This window comes from Camelus ferus, chromosome 13 (assembly GCF_009834535.1).
Source record: "Camelus ferus isolate YT-003-E chromosome 13, BCGSAC_Cfer_1.0, whole genome shotgun sequence".
Taxonomy (NCBI): Eukaryota; Metazoa; Chordata; class Mammalia; order Artiodactyla; family Camelidae; genus Camelus; species Camelus ferus.
The window spans coordinates 46,883,901-46,896,149 of record NC_045708.1 but is presented as its reverse complement, the minus strand read 5'-3'; the positions used below and the strand labels follow the sequence as shown (position 1 = coordinate 46,896,149).

General features: G+C 33.3%; 1 protein-coding gene and 2 non-coding genes across 6 annotated transcripts in view; all 3 read left to right on the top strand.

Moving 5' to 3' along the window:
- Window positions 1–182: 182 nt before the first annotated feature.
- Window positions 183–12,249, top strand: part of ITGB3BP (integrin subunit beta 3 binding protein) — a 68,241-nt gene continuing 56,174 nt past the window's right edge. The window contains exon 1 of one of the 4 annotated variants that reach the window (XM_032494472.1): window positions 183–326. In XM_032494472.1, coding sequence (XP_032350363.1) covers window positions 322–326 — 5 coding nt within the window. In that variant the 5' untranslated portion in view covers window positions 183–321. The remainder of the gene's footprint in view (window positions 327–12,249) is intronic. The other 3 variants (XM_032494471.1, XM_032494470.1, XM_032494473.1) reach the window with 3 other exon arrangements.
- LOC116668401 lies at window positions 5,554–5,642 on the top strand. The gene has a single exon (XR_004325568.1). It is a non-coding gene; the product is annotated as a small nucleolar RNA SNORA16B/SNORA16A family (small nucleolar RNA).
- Window positions 6,224–6,351, top strand: LOC116668400. Its single transcript, XR_004325567.1, has one exon. It is a non-coding gene; the product is annotated as a small nucleolar RNA SNORA16B/SNORA16A family (small nucleolar RNA).

The window sequence follows — 12,249 nt, the reverse complement described above, 5'->3', positions numbered from 1 at the left end:
CCAGAGCGACCAGAGATGGCTCTGTCCCTCTTCTGTCGGGGGGCTCTTCTAGTCAGAGTCGTGAGAGAGAGTCCTGCGTTGCCCTAGCAGGTACTGGGTGCGGCCCTAAGCGTAGACTCCTCTCCCTCCTTCCCGGCATACATTGGGATCCCTTGTTGCCGGGAGAGGGTTTTCGGCGGAAGGCGTTGAGTGTGACACAGCGTTGAGTGCCCATTCACCCGCGCTTTTCAGACTCCGGCGTTTCCCTCGGAAGAGGCTGTTTTCGGGAGAGGTTGCTCAGTGGTTGTATCCAGCGGCAGACGTGCCTCCTCGAATGTTGAAATGCCGTAAGTATCTCTACCCGAGGTGTTTCTGTGTGTTGGGCCCCTCTCTGTGCTAGAAGAGTGGATGTTATGTGGTCCGTTAACCTTTTTCGTTTTCCTACTTTTCTGAGGGTATATTTGTATCTTCGTCGACAGTTCCTCGTGCTTGGTACTCTCACCCCACCTCTGCTGCTTTCCCAGCCGTTCTTACCCGGTAGTCTTTGTCCACTTTAATTCTGATTGTCCAAGGCTTTTGACAGATTATTTACAGGCCGCATTTAGTGATGTATTGCTTGAAATAATTCAAAATGTGGTTAACATACCAAGAGTAGGACAGTGTAGACTTGAAACACGCCGTGTAATTTGTTAAAGCCCTTTAGTACATAGATTAGTGTGGCGAGTTCATATAAACCTGTGGGAGAACACATGGGCTGGTTTCCAAGAGACCTGGATGCAGCTCTCAAATGAGGAAGCGTAGCCAGTTCTGTAAAGAACTGTCCAACGTTGGGCAATTCACTTGTGAACACTGGGCTTCAGTTTTCTTACTTTTCATTGCCCTGTGGAAACTTTTTTTCAGTACAATAAAGAACTTTTTCTTTGCGGTGAGGGGGATAACATGTGAAATTCTCTGGCTGCCTCTTGTCCCCAGGCTGGTTTAAGTACCCACTCCTGTGCTCTTCTAGAGTAACTTACTCCTCGGTGATTTTCAGGTTTGAGCCAATGCAAAGTAACACAGGGTCGTGGGAGGGAGGATATTTGTATCAAATAGGAATTGACATTAAAGTGGAAAGATGTGCAGATATAATAACCTACCTTTACTGAATATTTAGTTATGTTTTGGGTACTGTATTTAGCAATTTACCTACATTTTCTTATTGAATCCTAAAAAAAGGACCTTAGGATGTACGTATTGCTGTTACCTCAAATTTCCAGAGAGGGAAACTAAACACCTAATAAGGTATCCTACAGACAGGTTATCAATAAATACATGTTTCACTTGTACCCTTAAAAGTTATGGATTATTGAAGAGGTTTTCCTTTCCCCAGAATTAAGCAAAAAGACTTGTCTCCCTACCGTTGCCATAGAAAAATAACCCAGTTAGCACTTCTACAAAGCTGCAAGGATAATGTGGCAAAATCCCTACCAAATAGGAATATAATGGAAACTGGGGTGTATTTGCTTAACAAGTGGTGATACTTCCTGAACTATGCTCCTGTTCTGCTATAAGTAGTAGGGAACCAAAAAAACAAAACAAACTGTTAAATATGGAACTTTTGGACAACCATTTTCCTTACGTATTAACAGGTACATGTTATATTAGAGGAGTCTGTAGTAATTATATTCTGACAATACATACATAACCTTAAAATTCAGGTTAACATCTCAAATATGTAGCATCTTCACTGAGTTTATTTTGGCAAAGTGATTTAAGACCAAATTAATGGTCTTAAATGCTAAAGTATTTTGGTAGAGGATCTCCCCAATTGTTAGTAGACTTATTTTTCAATGTAGTTAAATTGCAGGGTCACAAATAGTGTTGCAAAAAGTCAATATAGCAAGGTACATATGAAGGTGGTATAGTTTTAACTGATGTTGAGATAATGACTTTTTATGTACTTGGTATTTTTAGTATGGAATTGTGTGATCCATCTCCTTTCTAATTTCTTTGAACCGTTGACTGGAAAAAATGTAATGAGTAACTGTGGAAATATACATGGCCTAAATGAATCTAAAATAAATAATAAGGAGCAAATGCCCAGTGACATTAGAGTGGGTGGATGAACCTTAAAAACACTGAGTAAATGAGCCAATTCATAGAAGACTACATATAGTATACTATCTTTATAAAGCTTAAGAACAAGCAAAAATAAACTATCATTTAGGATTATGTATGTATGTGATAAGACTTTAAGGAGGGAAAAAAACAGAGAAATGATAAACAGAAAATTCAGTTTAATGGTTGCCCTCTGGGAAAAGCAGATGGAATAGAGAAGGAGCATACAGGTGTACCCATCCAGATTGGTAATGATCTAGTTCTTAAATTGTGTGGTGAGTTTATGGGTGTTTATTTTCTTATTATGCTTCATAATTTGATTATTTTCATGTATTCTTTAGTATGCATCATATACCACTTAAAATGTTATTAAAGGAATTATAGATTACTTATCTTGAATTAAGTTCTTAATAAGTATAGTTTTCTCTGCCTTCACTTTGGTCCTGTAAGGCAGATGCTATCTTGGAACTGGGGAAACAAAAGAATTAGAAAATGCTGCTCCTAGTTTCATTAGGCTAATCATTTTCCCTTTCAAATTTGCTCCTCCTGTGTATACATAAATTAGTGGCACCACCATTTCTCTGTCTAGGTTGAAACCTTAATTTTTTTTTTTTTATTTGAAGACATCAAAGTAAGGCAAACCAAGGTTTGAATCTTGGTTCTGCTGCTTTACCAACTGTATGACCCTTAGATTGTTACTCAGTGATATCATAGATTAGTATAGTTATTCAATAAATATTTATTAATTGACTAAGTAGCTGCTTTGAAAAGATTTCATCTTATATAGACAAATTTCACACCATGTTTATATTTACACAATACTAAAGTCAGTCACACTTATATAATATAATAGCTCTTGCCATAAATAATCAAATCCCATTCTAGTGCGTTTTTCCACCTTACGTCTTTTCCTTTGCAAAGCTTCCTAGTACTTCTTGCTTAGTCTTTCTAATTGGTGTGGATCATCATGCTAATTCAGCCAAGAACATTCCATCTATTCCTGTGAGAGTTAATTTTATTCTGTTCCAAGCTATAGACTGAATTAAGGTTATAAAGTTGAAATAGCTTTAGTCTTGGAGGAAACTGTTTTCAACAGAATTTCTGTGGGGTTCATTCTGATGATGTATTCATAAAAATCTGAGTTTTCTGAGAGAACTTTAAAATAGACTTTCTTTTCCTTAATAATAGAAAATATATAAATATTCTGGATATGATAAACTATTTTATTACACCTATTTGGGTTTGTAGTCTTGATGGTAGTAGTGCCCAGTACAGTGATTTTTACTGTTGTGGATTGATTATAAAGAAAAAGGGAATGAAATAATGTGTCAGGGCAAGTAAAAGTTAACCATTTAATAAACATCCTTTGAATCATAGTAGATATTCAAAATTACATGAATTCTTTTACTTTAAATGAGTTGTTAAAAGAAGACTAGAAGTTGTTAATACTTGATGTAAGTATGAAAAACATGAATTTTAAACACAATTCTTTCCTCCTTATAAAAGTCAATGAAAGAAGTAAAGACAGAAATTATGAAGGTATAATACAGCCTTGTAATAATGGCATGAGGTATTTGATAGACTAAGCCTTGAGGTACAGGTAAGGAAGAGTTAAACTTGGAAACTTTACAGTTAAGCTGGGAAAGTCTCTTATAGTTAAGGGAGTATAAATGATCCTTATTTGGTATGGATCCCTTGGCTAGTGAAATTAAATGTACATCTTTGGAGGACAGCATCCTCAATTTAGACCCCCACATTTTTCACAGGTTAAGATCAACCAAATATCCAAAATTATAGATAACCAAACATAAAAGGAAACAAATTACTATGAGTGAGTTAAAATACGTAGTAACCAATGGATTTAGATCCCAAAGACTTTATAAAGTGAAATTGTCAGAGATACAGTATAAAATAATTGAACAGAATACTTAAAGAAATAAAAAGTTGAATCACAAAAATTAGCAAGTAATGAGACTACCCAAAATGACCAGGCAGATTTTAAACTACAATGATTAGAATGTTTAGAAACAGAAAAATACAATTGTTGAAATAAAAGCTCAGTAGATGGAGTTCCATTTCAAAGTAGCTTATATTGGACTGACTCTTCCATAGATAAAAATTTTAAACTCTGGACAAAATATAAAAAACAACTTCTTGAAGGCACTGGAGAGTAACCATACCAGGCAGAAATTGGAGGGGAGTTGACCCTTAAAAAAGAGAACTACAATGTGCAAAGTTTGCATTTAAATTTTTTTACCCAAGGGCAGTCCATTTGGTGTATTACAGCTAGATCTCAAGCAGAAAGCTCCAGTTTTACTGGCTCAAAGAGTTGAGATAAAAGCTTGGGATTACCACAGTTGCTGGAAAATAAAGAGAAGATCCTAAAAAGCAGATAACCCCCAAATCTGGTTATAAATTGCCAGAATCCTTGGTGGATCCCTTAACTGCACATGAGTTGAAGATCTTCCATGAAGCCTGGCAGGAAGTGACAGCTGGGATGATGAACAGAGATTTCAGCTGCTGCCCATCACTAGGGAGACAGATTTTACAGTCTGAGTTTAGTCAAGTTCAATTCCTGCTAGAACAAAACAACACTATTAAGAGTAAGATAACAGAATCCAGAGTCTCTCTGTCACACCATCTGCAATGTCCAGAATACAATAAAATGCCAGACATGCAAAGAAACAAGAAAATATGACTCATCATTGAGAGAAAAAATAAATTGAAATTGACCCCAAGATGACCTAGATTTTAGAATTAGCAGACAAAAGCTTTAAAGCACCTACTATAAATATATTCAAGAACTTAAAGGCAAAAAAATGTGGTCATAATGAAAGGACACATGAAGGATCCTAGAAGAGTTTTACGTTTGCGTAAAGTGGTATATTAAGTCTAAGTGAACCATGATATGTTAAAAGGGCATATTGTAATCCTCAGAGTAAGTTCTAAAAATAATGCAAAGAGGTGTACATAAAAATCAATAGAAGAATTGAAATGGTATACTAAAAAATATTTTGTTGACTCAAAAGAAGGCAGATGAGAGGAATGAAAAACAAATGGGACAAATAAAAAACAAGTAGCAAAATGTAGATCCAGCTGTATAATTACATTAAGTCCAAGTGCAGTAAGAACACCAATGAAACTGTAGAGAACATCGGACTAGATTTTAAAACACATATGTATACTATATATGTGTATATATACATATATGTGTGCATATATATATATATACCAACTCATTTAATCCTCTTAACACTGATAACACCCTAATCTGATGCCAAAATACGATAAAGTAATTGTAAGAAAATTGCTAGCCAATATGTTTCATGAACATGGAATCAAAAATTTATAGCAAAAAAATTAGCAAATATAATTCAGCAATTATAAAAGGGACAATACATCATCCAAATAGACTTTATCCCAAGAATGCAGTTTTTTCAATATTTGAAAATCAGTGTTTTTAAACAGAGAATAAAGGATGGTTTTTTATCAAAGCTGCAGCTGCCTCTACCTAGCTGCTTTGGTCAAAAAGGAGCTCAGAGTCATACCCCGAGAAAAATAAAATTCAAAAGACACATGCACCTCAATGTTCATAGCAGCACTATTTACAATAGCCAAGACATGGAAACAACCCAAATGTCCATCAATGAATGACTGGATAAAGAAGATGTAGTGTATATATATACACACATATACACATACATACACACACACAATGTAATACTACTCAGCCATAAAAAAGAATAAAATAATACTATTTGCAGCAACGTGGATGGACCTGGAGATCATCATTCTAAGTGAAGTGGGCTGGAAAGAGAAAGAAAAATGCCATATGATATCACTTATATGTGGAATCTTAAAAATAATACACAAGTGAACTCCTTATTATTTATAACTTAAATGATTGATTTCTTGAATATGTGTAAGCACATTTTATTGTCCTTTATGATTGGACTACTGCATTCTGTTGATTCTTATTTTGTGGTTGACTTTATTCCTTTGATAGCTATGTAGGGCTAAAAAGCTAAAGCTCTAATCTATTCTTAGAAACAATCATCAGTACATATATGTAAACTAAAAAAATAATGTGTAGTATATTGTATACATGTATTTACATGCAGTATAATATATATGTGCAAACTGTAATAATTATACCTAATAAAACTGAAAAAGGAAAAAAAAAAAAAAGAAAAGGAGTGAAGAGTGACAGTTTTCCTGGGTGGTCGCTGTTCTGTTTGCTGTAACCAATCTGCAACATTTCAGAAAAAGACAGTTCCCATTGTACCTGCCATTTCTCAGCTGTGCCAGAGGAAGATTCCATGATGCCCAAAGTTGAGCTTTCTGCTGAAAGAGGACTCTGGAGTCATGACAGTGTTGGAACACAGCAGCCTTAGGACCTGGTTTCCCCTGAATTTTCCTTGCTGTGTCTGATACCGAAGAATCTTGAATATATCAGCTTGTTGCTAGAGCTATGCTTTAGAATAAGATCTGTTACTAGTAAAGATGTCTTCATCTGTGATTGTGGATCTACAGAGTTGGGAGAGAAACACTATGGGAAGAGGTAAGCTAGGAGACTATAGGCTTTTTTAGGTAGAGACATTGACCTTTGTTTTTTGCTAATGTTGGTACCTGGCATTTAAGTGACCAATTAAATACTCCTGGATATGGATGGATAGATGGATGGATACATACATACATACATACATACATACATACATACTAAAGGAGATAATAGTTCTAAGCAAAACACACCTATTCATGATAAAATAAAAAGTCAGCAATCTAAGACAGAAGGGAATTTACTCCTATGAAAAACTTAATAAATACCATACTTAGTACTGAATACTTTTTCTAGGATAAGGAACAAGGCAAGAATTCATCCTTTCACAACTTGTATTCAACAGAGCACTAAAAAGAAAGGAAATGCATAAATGTTGGAAAGGAAAAAGTAAAATTGACAATCTGCCAATGATATGATCATGAACATAGAAAATCCTAAGGAAGCTGTAAAACAAAATTATTTAGCAAAGATGCAGAGCACAAGATCAGTGATATAAAAATCAATTATTTTTCTACATTTTAACAATAAACACCTAGAAATTGAAACATTTTTCCATTTATAATTATGTTAAAAAATAAAATATTTATGATTTTTACAAGAGACATACAGGATTTCTACTGTGAAAAATACAAAATGTTGCTTAGAGGAAAATAAAGGTTTAAATAAATAGGGGCATGCTTATGGACCAGAAGACTCTTTATTAAAATGTTAGTTCTCCAATTGATCTTTAGATTCAATGCATTTCCTCTCAATCCTAGCAAACATTTTAAAGAAATGGAAAAACTGATTTTCAAAAATTTTTTGAAAGGCAGAGGACTTACAGTATCCAAAATACTCTTGGGAAAGAAGAATGAAGTTGGAGTACATACACTAACTAGACTTAACTACTAGATAAAGTGATAATGAAATCAATGTGGTTTAGGCATAAGAGCAAATAGATAAAATGGAAAAGAAAAAAAAATCCAGAAATAGACCTAACAAGGTGCCAAAGTAATTCAATGGGGGAAAGAGAAGTCTTCCCAAAACCATATGGAAAAACAAACCAAGCAGCCTTAACTTCTATCTTATACCATATATTAAAAATTAAATTGAGATATAGCATAGTCCTAAATGTAAACAGTAAACTTTCTGGAAGGAAATATATAAGAATATTGTTACAACTTAGGGTAGATAAAATTTCATACAAGGTTCAAATAGCAACTATAAAAGAATAAAATTGATAAGTTAGACTATATCTAAATTTTAAACTTCTCATCAAAAGACACCATTAAAAATGAATTGCAAAGTAATGACTAGGAGAAAATATAAGACATATCAGACAAAGGACTTATATTTAAAATACTGTAAAGAACTCTTACAACTTAATAGTAAAAAGACAAAAACCTCATTAAAATAATAATTAAAAGACTTGAACCAATACCTAATAAAAGAAGTTACATAAATGACAAATAAGCATTTGATTAGACATTGGGGAAATACAAGTTAAAACTAAATTGAAATTCTTTTTAATACCCAGTGAAATGACTATATAGCTGACTCTTGAAAGACACAAGTTTGAACTGCGAAGGCCCACTTACATGCAATTTAGTACTACGCTATCTGTGGTTGGTTGAATCAACTGATGCAGAACCACAGATACAGAGAGCCTACTGTAAAGTTATATGTGGATTTTTTGACTGCAGCGTCAATGCCCCAACCCCCACATTGTTCAAGAGTCAATTATATGTGCATTTAAAATTTTAAGAATATTAGGTGAATATTGAATCTTAGTAGATTTGCTTTGCACAGAGGTATGAGTTGGCACTTCTTAAACTAGTTTCTGTATACTCTATACTTGAGAGAGTAATAAGCATATTGCAGATAATGGGAGCTATTGAATGAGGAATTTAAAATATGTTGCCTTTGCATTGGTGATATCAATATGATGTCATGGATATAAAGATGTAGGTAGATACAAAAGTGTGTGTGTGTGTTTTCTGTTGTAGCTCTGTCCATTGCCTGTAAGTAGTGAAATAAATAGCAATGAACATATTTAGTGCCCAGATTTTTATTTCTAAATATCGTTGTATACTAAATAGAACCAGGTCTCTTTGAAGCAAAAGCTAATTCCAGGGATGAGGCAGAAAACTTTTTTGTGCTGGAAAATAAGGAAATGCTCAAAGAATTATGGGTACATAAGGTACATTAGAGGCAGTATAAAAAGGGAACGGTCCAATTGCCAAATCTAGGACAATGGCACATCCCAATTCTATAAAAATAATTTCTATATATCAAAATAAATGATAGAAATTGATTATAATCTGTTGGAAAAAATAAAATTCCATGACTCTCTAGTAATATACGTAAGTGAATAAATAAGGAGAGGAAAAAGGGAAGCTAGTACTTGGAGTAGAACGCTAATAAATATAAACATGATAGGATTAGAAAATCATCAGTGGTTCTTTAAAAGTGTTGGGAGAAAGTTTATGAAACAAGATATTTACATATAAGGTTTATTTATTACATTGGAGAAAACTGGCAGATAGCATTTTAATGATCAAAATAGAAACCAATGTGACAAACCAATATCATGCTCCTCAAGTTATAATCAAAAGGCTACAGCATTACTTTTGTGATATTTATGGCAAAAAAAAGTGCATGACCTCATCATGGGAAAATACTAGATAAACCCAAATTGACAGATACTCTATAAAATTACCTGATGTATACTTTTGAAAAATATTATGGTCAATAAAAAGAAAGGTTGAGGAATTGTTTTAGATAAGGGATATTAAAGAGATGGGAAAATTAAATGTGATGAATAATCTAGGATTGGATCCTAGACTTGGTGGGGGTGGGGTGGAATTGGCTGTAAAAGACATTGGAAAATGAATATTTGTATATATATGAGTGACTGGGATATTATGCTGTACACCCAAAATTGACACATTGTAACTGAGTATACTTCAATTTAAAAAAAAGACATTATTGGAACAAGTGATAAAATTTGAATGTGGACTATTGATAATAATATTGTATCAATGATAAATTTTCTGATTTTGATCAATATACAAAAATCAGCTGCATTTTGATACACTTATGATGAACTACCAGAAAGATAAATTAAGAAAACAATACCATTTACAATTGCATCAAAAAAAGGTACCTAAGAATAAATTTAACCGAGAAAGTGAAAGACTTATACATTCAAAACTATAAGACATTGATGAAATAAATTGAAGAAGACACAAGTAAATGGAAAGATATTTTATGCTCATGGATTGGAAGAATTAATATTGTTAAAATGTCTATACTACCCAAAGCAATCTACAGATTTGGTGCAATCACGATCAAAATTCCAATGGTATTTTTTTCAGTAATTGAACAAACACTCCTAAAATTTGTGTGGTACCACAAAAGACCCCAAATAGCCAAAGCAATCTTGAGAAAGAACAAAGCTGGAGGCAATGTGTTGATTTAAAACTATATTACAAAGTATAATAATCAAAACAGTATGATATTGGCATAAAACCAGACATATAGATCAATGGAACAGAATAGAGAACCCAGAAATAAACCCACATGTATAGTCAATTAATTTACAACAGAGGAGCCAAGAATGTACAATACAGTACAAAGGACAGTAAATGGTATTGGAAAAACTAGACAACCCCGTGCAAAAGAAGGAAACTGGACCCCATTGTACACCATAAATAAAAAAAATTGACTCAAAATGGTTTAAACACATGAAGGTAAACACCTGAAACCATAAAACTCTAGAAGAAAACAAAGGCCATAATCTCCCTGGCATTGGTCTTGGCTGTGATTTTTTAGATGTGACATCTAAAGCAAGGGTGATAATAGCAAAATAATACATCAAACTAAAAAGCTTCATCACAGCAAAAGAAATCATCAACAAAATGAAAAGGCAGTCTACAGAATGGGAGAAAATATTTGCAAATCATGTATCTGAGATGGGATTAACAGCCAAAATATGTAAAGAATTCATACAACTCAGTAACAAAAAACAAAACAAAACAAAACAAAAAAAGCCAAAACAAATTAAAAAACAAAACCCAAAAACCCCAAAACATCCCAATTAAAAAAAATGGACTGAGGATCTGAATAGAATTTTTCCAAAGGAAACATACAGATGGTCAACAAGTACATGAAAAGGTGTTCCACATCATGAATCATCAGGGAAATGCAAATTGAAACCACAATGAGATATCATTTGACACCTGTTAGAATGGCTTTTATCAAAAATGACAAGAGATAACATGTGCTGATGAGGATGTAGAGAAAGGGGAAACCTATGCACTGCTGGTGAAGCCACTATCGAAAACAATAAGGAAGTTCCTCAAAAAATAAAAATTGAACTACTGTAGTATCCAGCAATTCCACTCTTGGGTATTTATCTAAAGTAAGTGAAAACACTAAGTCAAAAAGATATATGCACCCCCTCCATGTTCATTTCAGCATTATTTACAATAACCAACACATGGAAACAAGCTAAGTATCCACCAATGGATTAATGGATGAAGAAAATGTGATGTTATATACAGTGAAATATTATTCAGCCTTAACAAATAAGAAAACTCTGCCATTTGCAACATAGGTGGACCTTGAAGGCATGATGCTAAATGCAGTAGGTCAGAAAAAGAAAGACAGATACCATATGAATCTCACTTAAGTGTGGAATCTTTAAAAAGAACATATTCATGTAAAAAGAGATCAGATTTGTGGTTAGCAGAGGTGGGGAGTGGAGAGGGAAGAATTGGAAGAAGGTAAACAAGAGGTACAAACTTCTAGTTATAAAATAAGTTAGGTACTGGGGATGTAATGTACAGTATGATTACTATAGTTAATAATACTGTATTGTATATTTGAAAGTTACTAAGAGAGTAGATCTCAAAAGTTCTCATGAGAAAAAAGTTATAACTGCGTGGTGATGGATCTTAACTAGACTTAAGATAATAATTTCACAGTATATACATATATTGAATCATGTTGTACATCTGAAATTAATATATCAATTATATATCAGAATATTTGGCTGATTTTGATAATCATTGTGATTATATAAGAATAGGCTTGTGTTTGGAAAAGAACAGAGAAATACTTATGGGTAAAGGTATATGATGTCTCCAACTTATTCTCAATAGATCATAAAAAAGATTTTGCATAAAATATATATGTGTGTATGTTTCTCTAGAGAAAGCAAGTGAGACAAAGTGTAAACAAGTGTTAAATCTGAGTAAAGGAGTAACAATCTTATTTCTAGAATATTTTTAACTTAAAAAATAAAAAATTGAAAGTTACCCCCAAATCCTTATCAAATTATTAAAAAAATATATAGTAATGGATGGATTAAAGAATAAATTAAACACAATTGAAGAAAGAATTAGATAGCTGGAAGACAGATCTGAGGAAATTGCCCAAAAGATAGCATAGAGATCAATGGTAAGAAATAGGAGTTTAAAGATATGGGAAATGGAATGAGGAAATCTAAAATTTCTTCTAGAGAGAGTCTCAGAAAGGTAGAATCAAGGAGAGTTAGTATTTGGAGAGATTATGACTTAGATTTTTCCAAAACTGATAGGAGGTAAGTCCACATAAGAAACTACCTTAGA